At 37.8% G+C, this 21,270-nt stretch overlaps 2 protein-coding genes across 6 annotated transcripts; one reads left to right on the forward strand and one right to left on the reverse strand.

Moving 5' to 3' along the window:
* The first annotated feature begins 1,617 nt into the window (after positions 1 to 1,617).
* LOC147300611 (PAN2-PAN3 deadenylation complex catalytic subunit PAN2-like) lies at positions 1,618 to 7,748 on the forward strand. 3 transcript variants are annotated; one of them, XM_086285084.1, is made up of 13 exons: positions 1,618 to 2,252; positions 2,660 to 3,215; positions 3,345 to 3,487; positions 3,666 to 3,772; positions 3,869 to 3,967; positions 4,065 to 4,193; positions 4,458 to 4,595; positions 4,684 to 4,743; positions 4,834 to 5,082; positions 5,227 to 5,370; positions 5,469 to 5,648; positions 5,756 to 5,807; positions 6,158 to 7,748. In XM_086285084.1, exons 2-13 carry the CDS (start codon positions 3,136 to 3,138, stop codon positions 6,340 to 6,342), a joined length of 1,566 nt encoding a protein of 521 aa, XP_086141210.1. In that variant the 5' UTR covers positions 1,618 to 2,252; positions 2,660 to 3,135; the 3' UTR covers positions 6,343 to 7,748. The 3 variants fall into 3 exon arrangements, with proteins under 3 accessions (XP_086141210.1, XP_086141211.1, XP_086141212.1); XM_086285086.1 differs by having other exon boundaries at positions 1,620 to 2,252; positions 2,660 to 3,219; XM_086285085.1 differs by having other exon boundaries at positions 1,618 to 3,215.
* Positions 6,157 to 18,932, reverse strand: LOC147300612 (adhesion G protein-coupled receptor F1-like). 3 transcript variants are annotated; one of them, XM_086285060.1, is made up of 10 exons: positions 18,559 to 18,932; positions 18,216 to 18,434; positions 16,922 to 17,456; positions 16,649 to 16,827; positions 13,850 to 14,026; positions 12,433 to 13,746; positions 12,297 to 12,338; positions 11,773 to 11,823; positions 11,586 to 11,652; positions 6,157 to 11,352 (listed from the first exon to the last, which is right to left on the reverse strand). In XM_086285060.1, the coding sequence occupies exons 4-10, from the start codon at positions 16,817 to 16,819 to the stop codon at positions 11,294 to 11,296; spliced, it is 1,881 nt and encodes a 626-aa protein (XP_086141186.1). In that variant the 5' UTR covers positions 16,820 to 16,827; positions 16,922 to 17,456; positions 18,216 to 18,434; positions 18,559 to 18,932; the 3' UTR covers positions 6,157 to 11,293. The 3 variants fall into 3 exon arrangements, with proteins under 3 accessions (XP_086141186.1, XP_086141187.1, XP_086141188.1); XM_086285061.1 differs by lacking the exons at positions 18,216 to 18,434; positions 18,559 to 18,932 and having other exon boundaries at positions 16,649 to 16,924; XM_086285062.1 differs by lacking the exons at positions 16,649 to 16,827; positions 16,922 to 17,456; positions 18,216 to 18,434; positions 18,559 to 18,932 and adding an exon at positions 14,458 to 14,688.
* Positions 18,933 to 21,270: the final 2,338 nt, after the last annotated feature.

Raw genomic sequence — 21,270 nt, forward strand, 5'->3', positions numbered from 1 at the left:
TGTTTCTGAAAATCCTAAAAAAAATCTATTTATTAACAAAATAAACTAAAAATAGACTTTATTATATTTTATAGTTTTAAAATTGGATAACAACTGACTTGAACATAATATGAAAAAATGTGTTTTCACCATGGGAACACTGGGAACATTGATTGCTTTAATAAAGTTATCTATATTTTTATTTTCGTACTTTCCATTTGTATTTAGATGGGGCGATGCATGGCAGATTCTCTGATGTTTCTCTGTTTCTACCTGTACTGATGCTAGCACGACTAAAACTAGCCAAGCAGCATTAAATATGTGAAGCAAGGCAGAAGGATATACTCATAAAATGAACAGAATCATGAGAATATAACACCACAACACTGCAAATGTAACAAAAATATGTCAGTATCAACTGCTATGTTATTTAAAATCTATATGAACACTCAACAGCTTATGCTCCGCGGCTGCTGAGTGACCCCTCATCTGGGACTCTCCTCAGCTCTTTCTGGGATAGTGGTGCTGCAGCCCCTCTTTTAGTCTTCCTTGGTCTCTTGTGTTCTGAGGGCCTCTGGATGTCTGGAGTTTTGATCTCCTCCATACCTGCTTCATGCCCTGGTGGACGGGGCTGTGGCCCCCCCACACCCTCTAACAGATCATTACATGGAACCTTTTAAATACAAGCGCGCTCATGCTCACAGGTGTACACACGGGTGCTCATACACACAAACTACACCCTTTTTGGCTCCTACCTTAAAGCACACTGTGCGCTGTCGATCTTACGTGCTGCACAGTAATGTTTAACATTTAGTATTTACTGTTATATTCCCATAGATCATCGTGATGTTGTTTATTCTATTGCTCTAGTCTTCTTCTGCTTCTTTTCTTTTTTCTTTCTCAACAGGTGATCCAGGAAAAGAAAAAGAGAAAAAAAAGGACACAAAGACAAAAGTGATGAAGCAGATTTTCATTGTCTTTTCTCTCTATCTCTTTTCTCCTTTTTCTTTCCCTCTCCTTCTGTTAACTTTCTTCTGAACTTTTCTTTTTGTTTTTCTTTCCCGTCCACGAGTCTGGCCTGATTACAATAACTTAGAATAAAAATAAGTAATAAAGATCAAATAAACTATGACAATCAAGTGGACCAGTATAGCAAAAGGCCCACTTGGGAAAGTAAATCTGTTGGGCATTTTTCTTGGCCTTCAGACAATAATTCTGATTGCTACAGTGCCAGACAGGACACACACACACACACACACACAAAAAGACTATGACATTAGAGGTTTTGTGCTTTGAAGTGATTGGTTACATGTCAATGGAACAGCCTTTGAGCTTTAAGTTATCTCATGTGATGCCATCACAAGCTTTTCTTTTGATGTGTGTTGATTGGAAGTATTGCAAAATAGTTGATTATATAATTATATAATTATAAAATAATAATTGTCCAGAAATAGGCTTTTAAAGGCTTTTATTTTTTTTAGTATATGCTGAATTAACAGTATAAGAGCCTCTCTACCAGAGTATCACTAAAATATAAAGCAAAATAAAACGTTTAAAGGAAAACATGAGGTTTAATAAATGCTTAGGGTTCCCCCCCCCCCCCCCCCCCCCCCAATTGAATGCTTTCTTTTAATGACATCGTTAACATTTCTCAACAAAAACACATGAAAGTATCACGGATAATTCAACAATAAAATCGCTTCATGTTGTGGCCATCACACAGTGTTTTCCAAAGTGATTCACGAGCTGAAAGTGCGCAGATTTAACGTATATAATCCTTTGTTAGGTTTATTATTTTCATTTCACACGTAAAACACATTTATAGATTCATCCACCACTCCACCACTGTTAGTTTTGGATGCGCTCGGCTCCAACCAATCAGACCAATTTATGCAGACGGCGCACTAATCCCGTAACTGCACACTACCCATAATCCTCAAACGCCGTTGCTATAGAAATGAAGATAACAACAGCTTGGTGCTACCCGTTATTCCTTTATTTACTCTAAAATAATAACCAGCGATAATACGAAAATAAACTGGCCCAGTGTTTAATTATGTAATTACAAATTGCAAATTTTATTTTTTTATTTTATTTTTTACAAATTGCAATATTTATCTACAGCGCGCCTTTAGTGACATGTCAACAGATCTTAAGCAAGGCGATTGGATGGTTTTTACTGCAATGCATCTTGGGAGTCGTAGTAAATGTATCTTTCAACTCACGGTCCTGCAGCGAATCTTTCGACTCGACACGAGGCAGATCCTAGCTAAGTAAGTTGTAATAAACTGTGGGTAATTTGCATGTTAAACTGATATTAAACTTGAAATGTTTTCACAGAGCAGTCTGTGTACCAAGAGAACTACTTCTGCAAAAGTTTATTTAATTTTTTTTGGTGATGTATTCTCATGTGTAAGACACTTGCTTGGCCACCCAGCTAATGTTAGTGCTGCTCGATTTTAGCAATGTATCTTTTCTGTAATCAATTCAGTTTTTTTTAACCCTATTCACGTAATTAACTCAATATTAACGACTTTAATCTCGTAATTGATTTTTTTTCTAAATATGGTGTAATACTGCCTCGTAATATAAGTTATTTCTTTGGTCATAAATTATTTTTGTAATCATTTCACCAAAACAGACCTGAAATAATCCCTACATGTTCCATTTTCATTTGCAGAAATGACAAAGCCAAAAACCAAACCATGCCCTTCCTGTCAGGCTCCAAACACCTGCAACAGGAAGACATGCAGTGGATGTCTGGGCAGCCTGAACGTAAAGGAGGGATTGAAAAAAAACAAGAACAGTTTAAAAACAGTAACTGGGCTGCCTCTGTTAAAAACAACAGAAATGCGAGCAGGGTGGTTAATTCAGCCCAGTTGTCAGTAAGTTTAAAAGTTCTGATCTAATAAGTGGTTGGTCTGCTAGACAATTCTTTATTAATCACAGTTGTCAATGTTTTCTTGTATATCATGAAGTAAGAAACTAACAAGGCATGTATATACGCATAAAATATTAATTTATAAAAGAGCATAAATAAAAAAGTTATTCACATCAGAATAACATCATCACACTAAAGACATCAAACTAGAAAAAACTTGTTAAAAACTATGAGGAGACGACAGGAACAGTCAAGCTAGGTCGCTTAATCCAGAGATGGAATCACTTCATCCTCTACCAGCTCTTCCAGGAGACACAGGAGCAGGAGGATCCACGGGCCTACAGGACGACCAGGAGTAGGTAAAACACATCGTTGTTGACCTGCATTCTTACTGGACACTGTCCCAGTCTTATCATTATGTTTGTTTATAAATGCAGAGTTTTCCTTCTGGTTTCTGAAACTGTGATTTGTGTTTGTGTTGCAGTTCTCTGGGCTCCCCTGGCGACTCTGTCATTAGAGAGCTGTTTTGTTCTGAAGTTGAGAACCGCAGCCCGTGTCTCTGTGGCATAGAAACAGTCTACTCCTCCCTCGTGTTGCTGTTCAACATGCATTACCCTGACTCTCAAGGTGAGTCTGAGAGCACTGAGAGCATGGATATCTGTGACTGTGAATTACTCTGTCTTTGAAACTTGAACTATTAATGATTACATAATGGTTTGAATTAATTTAGTTTTTGAATGAGCAGAGGGAAATATCTGCTTGATTTGATGTATACACTGATATTCATTGTACTTTGACACTTCAGGAGAAAGAATAAAGGAGCACGACTTTGCTGAGATCCTGAAGAAAAGCATCTGCCTGCAGCAGAGATCTCACACATGGTGTGGAAACTGTGACAAGTATCAGCCCACAGTGAGTTACAGCTTTCATTCACTCATAATGACAATTCATTTATGGTTGATTGTTACCTGTTGTGCAGGGTAATCATTTCTTTGTGTTACACTGTAGGTGCAGACACGCAACATTCGACGTCTCCCAGATGTTTTGGTGATAAACTGTGAGGTGAACAGCAGCAAAGAGGCCGAATTCTGGAAGGTTCAGGCCGAGGTAAGCCACTGATTCACTGTGTTTAAATACAGTTAAAAGAAAGTAATGATTTATCTGTTCATTATTTACATGATTGCCCATGTTTCTGTTTTTATAGTACACCTTCAACAAATCCATGCAGAAGACAGATCAGGATCAGCGTCACGTGTGGATCCCCGCCACTCTCAAGATGTCCCTCAGCAAAAGTCAGAGACTGGAGATCAGCAGCTGGCCTGAGGGCGAGGAGGTGAGGACTTTAGATTTTCAGCTGATCTTTGCACTTGAAGAAATAACTGAGTAACTTTTCATTACTGAGTTAAAATTTCACTTCAAAATTAAATCCATATTTCCAGGAGCAATATTTTTAAAACATTATTACACTAATCTGAAGCATTGTAGATATTGAACTATGGGTTGGTTTTAGTGTTTTTGTTTCTGTAACACATGAATTTCTCAACTTTTGTGAAATGAAAAAGTTTATCTTACAATTATTTGCACTTTCTGTTACTAGTTAAGTGCTGCTGAACAGGCGGAGGGAGCTTCTCTGTATGACTTGGTGGCCACGGTGCCGCACATCCTGGACGCTGGCGCGGGTGGTAATATGGTCGCACACATCAAAGTGGGTGAGACCTACCATCAAAGAAAAGAGGTGAGCGACGCTTAGATAAGAAAAGTTTGACATCTGCTGACTACAAAAAGTTTCATTTTTAACATTCAAAATGATTTTATTATTTCAGGGAGTCTCTCGCCAGCAGTGGTACCTCTTCAATGACTTCCTCATTGAGCCGATTGAGCAGGTAAGGATCCTAGATAAGATTCCTGCTTGTTTATTCATGCTAACTTTAATGTGTGCAGTCATTTAAAAATGTTTCTCCTTTTGTTTTCAGACTGAGGCTGCACAGTTTGATGTGAGCTGGAAAGTGCCAGCCATCCTGTGTTACGCCAAGAGAAACTACCACACCAAATACGACCTCCGCAGTGAGTGTCAGCACAATCAGTCTGAAGTCAAATCCGACTTATATCGGACTGAGAAGCATAGCAAGACAGACGCCACTTTCATCCCACTCACAGTCAGTGAGATGCCGCAGGCTGGTGACCTGGTGGGGCTGGACGCTGAGTTTGTAAAGCTCAGTGAGGTAAGTCTGGCTATGATACCATCATTTATTATAATATAGGATCAAAAACAATTTTAAATATTCCTAGTACATATTTTCAGTAGTTCAGCTAATCTGACTCAAGTATTTAAAACAAATTTGACCCCTGAATGTGTGCGTTTGCAGGAGGAAGCAGTGCTGCATAGCGACGGCACCAAATCGACCATCACGCCCAGTCAGATGTCTGTGGCCAGGATCACCTGTGTGAGGGGTCAGGGGCCCAACGAGGGGGTCCCCTTCATCGATGATTACATCTCCACTCAGGAGCAGGTGAGAAGCTGCAGAGAGAAAAGACCACGATGACCTGAAAGAATGAATATATAATGTTTCAAGGATCCACCCGCTAACTTGTCAATTTGTTCTTCCAGGTGGTCGACTATTTGACAAAATACTCTGGAATCGAACCTGGAGACCTGGATGCCACAGTATCCTCTAAGCACGTGACCACGCTGAAGTCGACCTACCTGAAGCTACGCTTCCTCATCAATGCAGGAGTTCGCTTCGTCGGCCACGGCCTGCAGAATGACTTTCGTGTCATTAATTTAGTGGTACGTTATTTCATCTGTTATATATTTCAAATTAGTTCATATAGTTTAGAGATGTTTTTTTATAGATGTGCTTTGATTTTAATGTTTTTTATTTTCTGTTTCTTAAGGTTCCCAAAGATCAAGTTATCGACACGAAATTCCTTGCTTGGTATTTTCTTGGTAAGTTAGTAGAAATAAAAAAAACAAAAATCTAATCCAAATATGAGTCTGTAATCGAATTAAATCACATTATTACAGTGAGAGGGATTAGGATTTAAATATGTAAACTGGATAATCCGCTCATATTACTGTCAGTATTAAGTTAAGTATTCAGTATTAAGTCAGTATAGTTCATGATGTTTTAGTTGTCATCAAACTCATCTTGGAATTAAATCTGAACAACAAAGTATTTAGAGGCTTTTTTGAGTTCATGCACTAAAGCGTACGTGTCAATTCCTCATATCCACACTGTAATCTGAAGCTGAACACTTTCATTTTAATCATTCCTGACCTTTTTTTCATGTCCACAGGCCTCAACATCCAGGGAGAAACCCACGACAGCACGGAGGACTCATGCACAGCCCTGAAGCTTTACAGGAAGTACCTGGAGCTGTATCAGGAAGGAGGGAATCATTACGTGATGAAGGTGCTCTACGAAGTCTACGACAAAGGCTTCCAGTTGAACTGGAAAGTCCCTGATTCGGACATGAGATAGTCCGTCTGAGTGGACTGAATGCACTCTCCTTCCATCCACGGGTGCTGCTGTGCTTCCCTCTGTGATGGGACTGTGAGCAACACCATGACCTGAGGATGCTCGGGCTGCTTATTTTGTATCATATTTTATAGTTATTTGCTTTGAGTCAGTGACTCAGTTGTTTTTATCATATCTAAATATAAGCTTTTTATTTCAGAGAGGTTTACAGGGGGGAAAGTGATCATTCAAAATATGAATTTGAACCTTTTTTTTTTCTTTAAAAGAAAAAAACAAAATTGTTGCATGTAAATGAAGTCATCCTGAGCACTGTGTTACAATCCAATGTTGTCAGTGTTTTGTTTAGGCGTGACTGTTATGTGTTTCCTGCTTTACTTTGAAGGTCTGTCTTATCTCAGTGTGTTCAGTTTACGCTTCCTTGTCTCGTCAGTTCTGATTTGCCCCAGCTGTGTTTCCCTCCTGTTGTCCATTCCCTGATAGCTCCCTCTATGTATTTAAGCCCTATATTTCAGTTTGTCATTGTTGCTGTTGTGGGCAGCACGGTGGTTAGCACTGTTGCCGCACAGCAAGAAGGTCCTGAGTTCAATTCCACCATCAGGCCGGGTCTTTCTGTGTGGAGTTTGCATGTTCTCCCTGTGTCTGCGTGGGTTCCCTCCGGGTACTCCGGTTTCCTCCCACCGTCCAAAGACTTGCAGTTTGTGGGGATAGGTTAATTGGATAATCCAAATTGCCACTAGGTGTGAATGTGAGTATGAATGGTTGTCTGTCCTTGTGTGTTAGCCCTGCGACAGACTGGCGACCTGTCCAGGGTGTACCCTGCCTCTCGCCCTATGACAGCTGGGATTGGCTCCAGCACCCCCCGCGACCCTGAAAAGGATAAGCGCTAGCGAATGGATGGATGGATTATTGCGATCTCCCCCTGTGTTGTAAATAGTTTGTTGTATATAGATGTAAATAGTTGTCGATACTTTGTCTTACTTGGTAGCTGTAGGGGTGAGAAGCCATTTTTCTTTGGGAACCTTTTCTCCTGTTTTTGGTTAGGGAGGCAGGTAAGACACCTGTAATTTTCGTTTGGGGTTTTCTGTGAAGGTAAGCCAGCTGCATTTCATTTCTAGAGTTTTTGTTTGTTGTTTTGGCCATGCTCACCCTGACGCCTGCTACCTTTTGGGACTTGATAAATTGACAGGCTGTTGTGAAATCCGTGGTAGCTGTTTTTGTTGGTTCGTCTTCCTTGAGAGCAGGGAGTGTGGGGGCATTTCTCCTTATTTTTATTTTTCTTCTGTTGCACGCCAGTTTTCCCTGGGCTGGGGTGTAACAACTGTAAAATGTTTGTTGTTTGATACCAGGAAGTGGAGAATGTGCATGAATCCATGCAAATCTTGATTAAAACAGATTCCAACCACAATGAATTTAGTTTGTTTGTTTCACCAGCTTCTGTGAAATCTGTTGCACTGTTCATTTTACAGCTGGATTTTTATTTTTATTTTTTTAGGTTTCTCAGAATTCAGATCGATTTTTAATTTTTCAAAAGCTGTTATTTCTCTTCTATAAATGACACATGTAACATTTTTGGGGGAAAAAAATGTCCTCAATATTTCACCTCGAGCTCTTTAAAAAGCCCTAACTGGTAAGGACTGTGCTTCAAGTGCAGCATTTACAGCCACCACCTTTGAAAAGTAGTAACCATACTTTAATAGATGTGTTTAATTTAACCCTGTCAAGGCAGGCGTTGCAGATTTGCAACAAGTAAAAGCTAAACAACCTGATTACCCCACATACATATTTTATGAGGTTTTTTTTTTTTTCCCCTCAGAAGTACCACTGGAGGTATTCTTTTGTACATTAGCAACAAAAACTTAATTTGAGCCTGAGAAGGTTAATAAATCTTTAAGTCACATTTGAACGATTTTTTTTGATATAATGGTGCCCTCTGCTGGATGATCTGCATACTCTTACCGTTTCCACACAGTTGTTTTTAAAGGTTTGTCATTATTTTCATTGTTTGTTTTTTTTGGCTTGTTTTGTTTTGGGAACCATAAAATTTTTCGAGCTCCTTGTCTGGTCTTACAACAACTCTACAAGTAAAACCAAACATACAGTTAGTAATGATCCAGGAGATATGTTAAAAATCTACACAACACAATGGATTTCGATGTTCCACGAAAGAATTTGTAAATCTACACAGTATAGTAATCCTGTTCAGCTGGATATGAGGAGGTCAGGGATGAATGTGTTGTGTAGTCTCAATAATGTTAAAGCAATAGTGTGATCACAAAACTGATAACTGGGAGGCTTAAAAACGAGCTCTCAGAAATATTGTAACATCGAGTAAGTAAATGCATGTATTTGGAAACATATACTTCTAAAAATACTTTTATTGCACCATGTTCATTCACTCATGAGCTGCTGTAACATGAATCAAATGGCTGAATTTCCAACTCAGCATGCAGTCAAGTTCTATAGTCTTGCTAATGACCTACTAGGTGTGTTACGCGTCGGGAGTGAGAACGGGTTGTGCAACAGGGACACATGGAAAAGTTGCAGGACGGCGGCCCTCGAGGACTGGAGTTTGAGACCCCTGCCGTATGGTGTTCATGCAGTTATCTACCCCACAGTGACAGCATGTCTGACTGCCTGTTCAGCATATGTAAAAATATATGATGAGTTTAAGCATGTGATGACAAACATGGTGTTTGTCATCACATGTCACATACATCTGGATGATCATTTGGAATAAACAAGAAACTAAAAACTTGTTGCTTCATCTTTTACCGTTATTATCATTATTATTATTATTGATCTTATTTTACATTTTTCATTGTTAGGCATTAGGTTTATTTTTTTTTCCTTCCAACTTCTTTTCCTCTTCCATGTTACTGTGTCAGCTTGTCAGCATCTATTTGGGGTTGGGAGCGGAACAGAAAGTAAGGAAATCCAAAGTGCCATTTAAACCAGGAGAGGTTCTTTTTCAGAAGAAGGGATTAATTCAAAAGAAATGAATTTACACAGGTGTTGTCGAGTTTGGCGGGCCACTCAAGCGGCCCTACTACGCACAAAAGAGAACAACAAACGCATCGCAGATCGGCACCGGACCCGTTCCCTGTGCAACTGTGACTGAGCAAGAAGAGTGGTGGAGAAAAGAGGAGCTGTTTGTGTGTGGAAACCCCCTCCCCTGGACTCCGGCCCCTTTCACTCCTGGACCCTGGAACCCTGGCCCTTTCCCCCAAACACCTTTGTATATATATTGCACTGTGGCAGATCACTGTAAATAAATTCACTCTTGTTCGAAAGGAGTTTGTGGTCTGCGCTTGAGTCTGTCCCTCTACTCCTCTTCAGTTCGCCTCAACATAAGCTCATCATATTCTATGATTTACTCTCAGGTGTTTGACGAGGTTAATGGTGCTGTCACAACACCTTACTGTCTTGCCACATGTATCGCAAACCGCGTCTTAGCTGTTTGTGGAGGTAAAATACATCCACACATGACTCCGTTTATGCTCAGCCATTGCTGTGAGTGTGCATGCCAGAGGCTGCTACACATTTATCCAGCCGTATTTCACAAATGACTAAGGCGTAAGAGGAAGTAGTTCCTTCCAATTTAGACGATCCGAATGATATAGTTTATTTCCACTGTTCCTGTTAATGAAACACTACAAATTTACCCCAAAGTACTAAAATATCGATATTTTAATATGAGAATCGATTCTAGAACATAAATTACTGGTATCGGAAGAATCGATATTTCAATATCGATCCGCACACCACTATTAGGAACTTCGTCTGTGTGTCATTCCAATTCAGGTTTTTATTATTTTATTTTATTTATTTATTTATTTATTTGTTTTAGGAATTTGGATTTTAGGATACTTCAAACAAATCTGCCAGATTAACAGGGTGTGTGAAGCTGGAGTTTGACACAAGATTGGTATTTTTAAAAGATTTAAATCACCAAATTCTGAATAAAAGTTTAACAAATTCAGGACATAATTAGTAATAGAAAGTAATAGAAAGCTAGTTGTATACATTATTAATCAGGATCAAAATTAAGGCATGTCAAAGCTATCCAAAAACATACCACATTAAATGCACAAAAGGCGCACAGAAAGCATACTTAGTTAATCTTTGAGTAGCCAGTAAAGATTATGAAGGTGCTAATTAGAATAACAGTTATCTGTTCTGCAAAGAAAAAAATAAATATGGGTAAAATTAACATGAGTATGAGAAATTTCAGCATTAAGATCTACCTAATGTGCAACAGTTCCCTGACATCTGTTTCATCTTTACAACACATGGCTACTTCACAAAATGCACAAAATAAAAGATTACCAGAAATTATTGAATTACAAATGAATGAAATTGTTACAGCTCAATTAACAGTTTTCATGTGGATCTTTGTGGGACTGTGTGCCATGATACATACTGACACAGAATGAAACGGCAAGATTTTGAGTAGATGTCCCCAACACAAAAACGTTTTTTTAAACAAAGGTAGTTTGTATTTCTGTGTATATTGCGAGTACAATGTTTTACTTATGTTTACATCAGACATCAAATCTACTCACTCTTTAGAATATAAGAACACTCAACTCTTTTCTTTAAAAACATCTATAGATTGATAAAAATCTATTAGTATAACTACAAATCTATGCTCTGTGCTGTGTTGATAATCATGCATGCAAATCAAAATCAAAGATGAAAACGATGACATAATTTTTTTTAAAGTTTGATTACAATTCCAAAATTTATTATGCCATTCAAAAATATTTTGGTGAGCACACATATTTTTCTTTATTTGTTTTCCTTAAAAACCAAGCCAAATTCTTCTGGGATTAAATATTATATAAGCTATTAATAAAAACACAACAGATTAACTCACTGATACTATGGAAAAAAGGAACAAAGAAAAGCCTGACTTCTTGTTGGTTATCTGAATAACCACAGATTTCTGCATTCATTATGTGTTGCTAGCTGAATGTAAATCACTGGATGCACTGGATGTCATGTTGTAGCCATCTAAAAAAAACAGAGCAGTATAGTTAATCTGTGGCAAAAAATAATACACAGTAGACACTGAAGTAAGAAGTAAAATAATTGTATGAATAAATAAAATTAAAAAAATTAATTTGTGTTAATGTGCAACCCATCCAATTGTTTTCTGTGTTGGACTGCCTGATTAAGGTACAAGCACACCTAACAACACACAGCTTTTCCTGCATCTTTATGTTAATTTTTTAATTGTTATTTACCTCTTCCACGTCTCCAGTTCCTTAAAAATCGAAGTCCACTTGACGATGAGTTTCCAGCACTTGTGCTCTAAAATACAATACAAAAAACAAATCATGCAATATTTGAAAAAACAAAACAAAACAAAAAACAAGTTGGCTGAGATCCAAAAATAAGGAAAGAAAAAAGGAACACGAAAACTGTTCTTACCCCTGTCCCACTTCTGGACGGTCGTGCATATGATGATATTGCTGACCGCACCTGGTAAGTGAAATCTCAAATGTTACACTACAATGGAAGTTGCACAAGTTAGCTGTAAAAGTAAATTAATTCATGATGCCCAGCCAAACACTAAAAGGAATCTTTTTGTAAGTCTATGGTGATGTTTATCTTGCTTTTTTGTGTGCTTGTGTGGGATACGAACACATACATATAACTGTTATTTATTGAAGTGTGGGCCCACCTGCTGTTTGCTACTTTCACCATCAAGTCTGAATTAGTCATTTATATGGATTTACAGAGAAACCATGAAATGGCACTAAAAGGCAGAAGTTTGACTTGACAAGAGGATTTTAGTGTAGTATTATTACAATTCATATTCCTTCGTCAGTAAAGGTTTGTAGACATTAAGCACTTTGTTGGTTAAACCAAATTATATCATTTAACATTAATTTAAAGTAATTCAACAATAAGCACTTATTCATTAACTTGACTTAAAATTGAGCTGTACATACCTTACCATCCAGCAGTGTTCCAAACACCAAAATAAAGAAGCCCTTTTTTAAAAGACAGAGTAATGTCCGTTATCAAGGATTCAGTGATTAAAGATTCTGCTATTATGGTATAAAAAGGTAAAAAGTTTATTTGTACCTGTAGCGAATTGAAGAGTGCGAATGCAATATTGATTCCTATGTCTCTTGGATGCACCAGAAGTCCAGCTCCCAAACCCCAAGTTATTCCAAAAAATGGTGTAAGCACAGCCAAGCTCTTGACAATAACCAGTAAAACGCTCTTTTCACCTGCTTGTGCAGCAGTTGTTCCAACCCTTCTCCTTATAATTTTGTACAAAACCACAACCAGGATAATGAGATTTATCAGCACTATTGAAAGTGCAGGAATCACAAACGCCAGTAGAGCTTTGGACTCATCCCAGTTGAGCCAGCAGATTACATTTTCTCTGATATATTTGTTGTCTGGTGCAGTTGCAGCTATAGTTACTGTTGCTATGATTAGAGGAGCTCCGTAGCCTAGAGAAAATCCAATGGCCAGCATAGATGCTTTAGACAAACCCCCACCAAAGACATTAGTTGTACGGTAGAGCAGCAACAAAGCTGAGGCAAACATCCAGAAGAACAGAGCTAGGTAGAACAAATGGATAAAAAAGGTAGTTGCAGTGCATGCTGAGTGGTTTTTATGATTTGCATCTGAAATGGCTGCTCCAATTATAAACCAAATATCTGCAATCAGGAGGGACACAGCAATGTTAACTTCAATGATGAGACATATGACCAAGGAACCCATGGAAATGCCAACTCCGATGTAGGTTATATAGTCCAAAATTGGGCTAATTGGACTGTTTGGTGACATCAGGATAGAGAATGAGGTCAGGTGGTTGCAGTTGCAGGTGACAGTTCCAGTTTCATTTGTATTTACCACTTCACAGCCCTCATCGTCCCATCCTCCGAGACCATTAAGGAGATTGAAGTTCCAGAAGACACATTTTGGATCTCTCAGTGTATCATTTAAAATATCAAATGTCAAAGAGATATTATTGATTTGGCCACTGGACTGAACAAGTACAACCCTGCCACCGATGACCTTAATCGATGAATTGTCTATTTCTCTTGCAGGGAGTACATTATTCAGCGAGGCAAATGTTATCACTGTGATTGACTTATTTTTACCCTCATTCTGTGGTATTTCTATCACCACTGAAGAATTAAAATCACCAATGATAGGGTTTGTGTATATAGTTCTGTTCAAGATGATAAAAGGCGTGTCAATACCAGAATTATTGAAACTGGCAAGGTGTTTTGTTATTATTTCAAGAGACTGCAATAATGATGAACTAACACCGTCAGGGTTAGAGATGCTATACGAGATACTTTCATTGTTTTTGTTCAGAAAGTTCCATGAGTCCCTTGCCTGATCTGTGGTGAGAACACCTGCAGTTATCAGGATATCCTACAGTAAAAAAAAAAAAGTATTAGATTGAATAAACAAATACAAAATTAAAAAAAAGCATGTATTATTTAGAATACTCAAACTTCAGTAAACTAGCATGTACCTTCATTGAGTTTTCATTGATTGAGATATTGAATAATTCTATTCTGTTGGCTACATTTCTGAGGATTTGAACAACAGCATCAATATTTTTAGGTGAGTTAACCACTTGCTCAGAATTCCCATTAGTAACATTGCTGAGCTGTTGCAAAAATGCTGGCAGTGTAGTGGCAGTCAAGACCTGCAAGAGTTGAAGAGAAAAAGTATTTAGTTTCACAATTTAACTCAATGTTTAAGTTAGAATGACAAACTTGGGCTTCCTATTTACTAATTCCTATCTCAAAGGTTTTTGTTTGTAGAAATCCTCACAGAATCTGGCTTACGTTTATTACAGTCTTTTAACCTTAATCTGCCTGCAGTTATAAACCGAACAGTGAATACCGTGTAGTGATGCGCGAATCATGAACGAATCGTTCAATACTCGAGAATCACTTTACTGACTCATGAATCATGATTCACAAGCCCAACTGACTCACTGACTCATCCCTGTTGCTGTTAGCAGCAATGTATCTAGCTTATAATTAAAATTGTGGAGAAAAACACAACATCCAGTATCGTAACAAAAAAACTTCTGCTCTGAACTGGAAGAAAAAACCCTGAGTAGAAGCTCACATCAAGAAAATAGCTCCTCGGTTCACAGTAGCATCGCTCTGCCTAAGCGAATCACTTAGGACTCGCTCACCCCCTCCCTCCTGGCTCACAGCTTCTTCTTCTTCTTGGTTGGCAACCAATGTTAAGGCGCATTACCGCCCCCTGGCTCACAGCTCAGTGGACATTTAGATGAGAAAATATATATTTAACACATTTAAGGAAAATACTAATAAAATAAAATAAAATAAATGTTTATTAAGCAACTTTGATAGGAAATTGCTTAATTTTAGAAATGTTTTTGCTCTTTTTTGCTCTATAAAATAGTTGTTTTCTTTTAGAATCATTCATCTTAGCAGTAGGATTTACATGAAAAGGGAAACAAATTAAGTTTGATTGAAAATGTACATTTTTTGCACTCTCTGGTCAACTGACACAGTGAATCAAATGACTAAAAAATCGATTCACTTTGGTAAGTGACTCATTAAAACTCGATTCAGTAAAAAGAATCGAATTTACCATCGCTAATACCGTGTTTCATTTGTGCTTTCCATGTCTTCTGATCACAAATTGTAAATAGTGCTGTAGTGGCAAAACAAAGAAACACTACTTACTTACTTTGTGGTTATTTATTGAAAAAGTGTTTTTTTGTGCATACTTTATAAACTTAAACTACCTGCTTACTTTGTGGTTATTTATTTGACAAGTTTTATTTTTATTAAATGGGTGACAAGTTTATTTTGTATTAACAGTTTGTCTGTCATCACAAATTGTATTAACAGTTTGTCTGTCATCACAAATGGTATAAAACTGTAAAACATGTATTGCACAAAGTTAAAGGACTTGATAAGCATTGACTCATTGCAGCTTACTTTAATTTCTGTTGTGCGGGGTTTTTTGGTGCAGTGGTTATCCTTTTTTATCTTTTTTTTTCTTTTTAACTTTCTGAGGTTTGTACTATGAAGCAGAACTTTGTCTTATCCGGGTAACTTTGGGGTGAACCAGGGTTTTCTGTAGTGATGGGATTTCCGGCTCCTTTTAGAGAACCGGCTCTTTCAGCTCCCAAAACTCAAAAAGCACTTACAAACTCCAAAGCACGTACAATTTAGGGGCATCTATTTGTACTTGTGGACAATATAAATTGGTTACTTTAAATTAGGGAATATTACATTTCCTACATTTTGTATTTGTATTTTACTTATTCTCAGACTATTAAACAACATCAAGGTTCCAGCTGAAAGAATAATAACTAAAACTGCGTTATGCAAATTTAAACATTTATTTAACTCTTTTTTTTCACCATTGGCACAGCACCTGCCCCAGCTCTGATGCTTTCGGAAGGAAGAGAAGACAAGCTTTATGGTGATATTTTAAGTATCATGTTAGCACAACGCATTCAGAAGGTACTGTTGTCTGAACACAGACAGAAAAATCAGCTTCTACTAGATACTAGTTAACATGTGCAGTTCACATCACTGTAATGCTTTAACCATTTTGGGCTAGAGAGAGAATTCAAATGTTCCTTGAAAGAGGAGAATTATATCTCTAATTTTATAGCTGAAACTTAGTTAACTTAGTAGTTGTGATGTTTGACGTTAGGGCAATTGAATCCAAATAATGGAAAGAATCCCTGTATATATTTAACTTACTTTGTAGTACATAGAGCCCTGGAACTTGAAACTAACACTAGAAAACTAAAGTCAACTAAAACTCAAGTATGTTCACCAAGAAATAAAAACACCACTTAATCCTAAGACCATGATCGTTTTGCTGTCTAACAGGATACCATCCATTTGGAAACTGGTTGAAGGAGCTGTAATAATTTGAGAGGTGGATTCATCTTCCATTATAGCCCAGAATAGAATCAACAGGATTGTGTTGAGAACCATTTATATTTTACATTACATTACATGGTCATTTCCATCATCAGCAAAATTGAAATGTAGAGTAGAAAAAATTAGTCATTTAAGAGCCTATCTTATCATTTGATATAATCTAGTTTTGAAATTTATAGTCACAGTTGTCAAGTAAAACACATAGCAAATTAACTTTAATTAAAAGAGTAACTTAAAGAGAGGTTTGTGTAATATTTTTGTGGCTTCACTTAGGTGAACTTTCTAAACTCTTTAAAATATGTAATATTGTGATTTATCTCTAAGGTACATTTTCCACAATACAAAGAACTAAAAAGAACATGGCAGTTTATATAAGTCACCTCAGATTGGTCAAGCAGCTCCTTAATGGGTTGCAGTATGCAGGTGTCTCGTATTTCAGTATATGTTGTGATGTTGCACAATGCACTCTTTTCTCCTACCTCATTGTTTGCACAGGGTATTCTGGCTCTGGAACCACTAACTGCCTTTCCAAATTCTTTATCATCACACATTTGAGGATCTAATAAAACAAAAACAAAAAAAAAGACCTTATTAAATGTAGATAATTTTTAACCTGAATTTAATAAATTGCTTTATAATGTGTTAATACTCACTTCCTTTGTAAAATCTGAGTGTTATTGTTTCTTTGAATTCAGGATAGGTAGTTGATTGACAGGTAATTGTATCCTGCTCTTTGTCTGTACAGCTATCAGTTTTATATTGATAGGTAATGCTTTTTTTACCTTTGGATAAATCGCAGAAACAACAAAGTCAATATGAATAGCAATACAAGCTAAACATTCAGATCTGATGTAATATTAATCAGACTAGTTTTTAAAAAGTTTTGTCTCATATTAGTAAATAACGTAAGTATTGCAAGATGAGCAGAGAAATTATTTCCCAATAGCTGATTTGCATTTTGTTGATTCTTTGTTTCAGATTTACCGCTAATATTCACGTTTGTGAAATTAATATTGTAGTCATTGTTGACAGTGCAGCTTAGTGGCACATTTTGACCACTACAATTCAAAAATTTTTGAATTGGGTCCACTCTGATCAAGGGTTTCTCTTTGAGTGTGAAGGCTCCATTGGATCGTTGTCGATAAAATGATTCATCCTTTTCCCGTATGAGCCTGCATTCATAATTTCCTGGAATGAAAGTAAATTATTATATACATAAATAAAATAGTGTTGCCAAACAAAAATAATAATATATGGGTTGACAGTGTCACTTATTTCTGTATTATACAGTTGTAATATGGCTGGTTCTCCTATGCAGATTCAGTGTTTCCTACAAAAAAGCAATAATGTAGCTGATAACGAGTTTTTGCTCCATTTTGTTTCAAGAATACCATTCTCTGTCTAGCAACATTTTATTTTACTGTTATATTATTAAGAGCTCAGCAACCACTTATTTCCAAATTTAAATAGGATTTCTAATATGAATTAGTTGACATCTGTGTTCACACAAGTACACATTTACACTGGCACTTGTAATTTGGTATTTCTTTCTCTTGAGAAAGGCTTGTGCAACAGCAATGGTTTAACTATTTAAATCAAATGATTTCAGTCCTTCTGCACTAATATTGATTGCTCCATTGCAGTAACAACGTTTTCCTTAACCCTCTGGGGTTGCAGCGACCCAGCGACTCCATTTCAACTTGGGTCAGAAGTGCGGACTTCAAACTATATACCAGATTTTAAATTGTGTCGATAGGCCACGTAAAAGAGTTATGATAAAAGATACATGTGATGTTTTTTTCTGAACCAAACAAGTTTTACCCTTAAGCCAATCAGAATGTTGTAATTGCACTTGCTGAATCACTAAAAAATGCTGAGACTACACTCGCATTTTAAATGTATATGATTTGTGAATTTCCCCATGGAATGCAGTTGTTTGCTTCTTACCACTGTCAGCACGAATGAACTGTGACACAGATAAGACTGAGTGACTGTTGTTTTTTGAAATGGTATGTACTCCATCTGCAACTATGACATTGCCATCACGTCTCCACTCTGCTCTCCAGTCAGTACCAAAGAGATCCAATGGTGGATGGCCACATGTTACAATGACTTTATCCTCCCAAAATCCACTACCTTCAATTTTAAAATCCAGAAAACGTGGCTCTATAAAAATGAACATAAATATAAAAAAATGATTAAACAATCATCTGATCTCATGTGTTTTTTGATATGACATTAAACATATATGTAAAATTGAATAAAATCACAAATGTAGACAAGTGCTTACCATCTGATATCATAGAGTAGATTTTTGCTAGCTGGTCAAAAATTCCATTGTTCCATTGTTCAGAGGGCCCGGTGGCGCCAGTGTCCGGCAGCCTCGCCTCTGTCAGTGCGCCCCAGGGTGGCTGTGGCTACAATGTAGCTTGCCATCACCAGTGTGTGAATGTGTGTGTGAATGGGTGGATGACTGGATATGTAAAGCGCTTTGGGGTCCTTAGGGACTAGTAAAGCGCTATATAAATACAGGCCATTTTAGTAGATCCATTTATGTAGTCATCCCTGTGTTAAGTATTCCCTGTTGGCTCGTGTCCCCATGGCTCCTATTTTACTTTGAAAGGTCTTGTGTTTCTTTGTACTACGTGTTTAGTCTTACTCTCCCCTCCCCTTTAATGTCATTATGTTTCATTCTAGTCAGCTGTGTCCTCATGTGTCTCCACTTCCCCTGATCACCTCATGTATGTATTTTTGAGTGCCTACTTGGTAAATCCTTTTGTAAATAGCTTTTCTGTTTCCATGAATACTCATGGTCTTCAAAGAGTTCAATGTAGGAGGTCAAACAACTTGAACAGCACAACCTCCAAAACAACTCCAGTACTATCGCAAATCTGATTTTGTTTGTAAAAATGCACTAATTTTTTATTTTATTTTATTTCTTTCAGGACCAATGGATTGGTGAATGAGTGAGAAGCTGTGGTTTGCTGCATTTGTTTTTCCTATAAACTGTAGGGGAAAAAAAGATAAACTGGCTTTGTTGTACAGGTGATTTAAATTATAGCTTACTTTCATTATCCATCTGGACAAAAACACTTGGGGCCACCATGGAAACTGAAGACAAAAATAGCTGTGTCCCAGGTTGGTAACCCAAGTGGGCCCCAAGTATCAGACCTGCTTCTATCCATCTGGGCCCCATACTCATTTGTTGTCTGGGGCTGATTTGGGACCCATCATTAACCCATCTGGGAAAACACATTTGGGGACATCATGGAAACTGAGGACAAAAGTAGCTGGGTGCCAGGTGGGTAGCCCAAGTGGGCCCCAACCATCAGACCCGCTTCTACCCATCTGGGCCCCATACTCATTTGTTGGCTGGGCCTGATTTGGGGCTTATCTCGGACCCAGCATAAACCCATCTAGGAAAACACATTTGGGGCCACCATGGAAACTGAGGACAAAATTAGCTGGACCCTAGTTGGGTTTCCCAAGTGGGCCCCAAATATTAGACCTGCTGCTCCCTATTTAGGCCCCACATATGTGTGTTGACTGGGAGGCAACCGCCTGTGTTGCCCGTATCAAAAACCGCTACTGCATCTGATGATTAACAGGTGTGCCAGGTTCAGTGACTCACTGCCCCGCCTACCTATACAAAAAGGGAGGCACCAAAAAACACATACAGACAAAAACACCACATAACCAGAACCCAACTCCTAACAGTGCAAGCCTTTTACCTCAAACTTAGTCACTGCTCGGTGACATTCGTCTATCCTGGCCTGAAAGGAGACACTACCCGTAGACTGCAGCGAGAACTGCCAGCATCTGAGCCAGCCAGACTCTGACCATGATGAGAGAGGCTCTCTCTCATCATGGTCACCTAAATGCAACACACAGTAATGGCAGGTTTTGTAATAAGGCAGATCGCGCTAACATAATATGCACTGTTAGTTGATTATTTACCTGCTGCATTAACGGGAGAGGACGTGCAACGTCACCGCTGCTGCTGGGTTGTGATTCACGAGTCCGGGGCGGAATTAACCGTCTCGAGGCAGGCGTTGCCGATTTGCAACAGTTAAAAACTAACAATCTGATTACCCCACATACATATTTTATGAGTTTGTTTTACTCAGAAGTACCACTGCAGGACTTGGTTGTGCATTAGCAACAAAAAACTTAATTTGAGCCTGAAAGGGTTAAAAACATGACATTCATTTAAGGTCATCGCGAGCAAATGCTTTTGCATATTCATAGTGTTTCCTCCCTTAAATGAAATATCTACTTTGCAAGTATTGCAAGTTGCCCTGTTCTCATAAAGTATAACAAAACATTTGAGCGTTTGAGCTGCTTAGGCGCCGTGTTTCCTGACAGGTAAATGACGCTCCGCAACGTGGTGACATCATTCGCGGTAACTGGAATCGATAAGGGAATCATTTGCAAAAATGGCAAACAATTTCAAGGAATTGAAACAGTGGGAACCGGTTCTCAACAAGAACCGGGTTTCGATACCCATCCCTAATTATGTCAGACTTTGAAACAAAGACACTGTGTTGTGCAATACATACTAAGTGCATTAAAATAAAGTTTATATGTACAGCAGTGGTAAAGAATTTAAACACTCACTTTTGACTTTAGCAGCACAGTGTGAGTAGAATTTCGTTAAGTTAGAGAAATGACACAGACATAAAAACGTAACAATGAGATTAGTCTAAGTTTAGGTGAAGATGGCGTTTGGTTTGCTGAAATGTGCCCATGTTTATTAGTTGTTCTGGATCATGAACTCGATAAATGTTTCACAGTTCTTAGCAGCATTATACCCCAAGAGTTCAACCTTACTAATAAGATTTTTGTCTTATAATTTATTTTAAAAGGAAACTAATAAGTTAATGCGCATGTGTACCCCTGAGACTGTCTCAGATCTGTTATTGATGTTATTGATGTTTGTTCCTGAATTGAAAAGTGTATTATCTCCAGTCATCCATCCATTAATCCATCCGTCTTCCTCAAC

The sequence above is a fragment of the Aulonocara sp. 'chitande type north' Nkhata Bay genome, unplaced genomic scaffold (genome assembly GCF_057382095.1).
Source record: "Aulonocara sp. 'chitande type north' Nkhata Bay isolate Kocher_YH1m ecotype deep benthic unplaced genomic scaffold, A_spYH_male_GT1.1 unmapped_scaffold_23, whole genome shotgun sequence".
NCBI classification, from domain to species: Eukaryota; Metazoa; Chordata; class Actinopteri; order Cichliformes; family Cichlidae; genus Aulonocara; species Aulonocara sp. 'chitande type north' Nkhata Bay.

Bases quoted from the DNA above. Each gene is read 5' to 3' on its own strand.
- LOC147300612 (XM_086285060.1), bottom strand. From the start codon at position 16,819: ATGTGTGATGATAAAGAATTTGGAAAGGCAGTTAGTGGTTCCAGAGCC. The intron at 12,339-12,432 runs GTACAAATAAAC...CTTTTAAAAAAG, and splicing joins CACTCTTCAATTCGCTACAG to GGCTTCTTTATTTTGGTGTT. The intron at 11,353-11,585 runs GTAAATAACAAT...TGTTTTTTTTAG, and splicing joins GAACTGGAGACGTGGAAGAG to ATGGCTACAACATGACATCC.
- LOC147300611 (XM_086285085.1), top strand. From the start codon at position 3,136: ATGGAATCACTTCATCCTCTACCAGCTCTTCCAGGAGACACAGGAGCA. The intron at 4,744-4,833 runs GTAAGGATCCTA...TTTTGTTTTCAG, and splicing joins TCATTGAGCCGATTGAGCAG to ACTGAGGCTGCACAGTTTGA. The intron at 5,083-5,226 runs GTAAGTCTGGCT...GTGCGTTTGCAG, and splicing joins AGTTTGTAAAGCTCAGTGAG to GAGGAAGCAGTGCTGCATAG.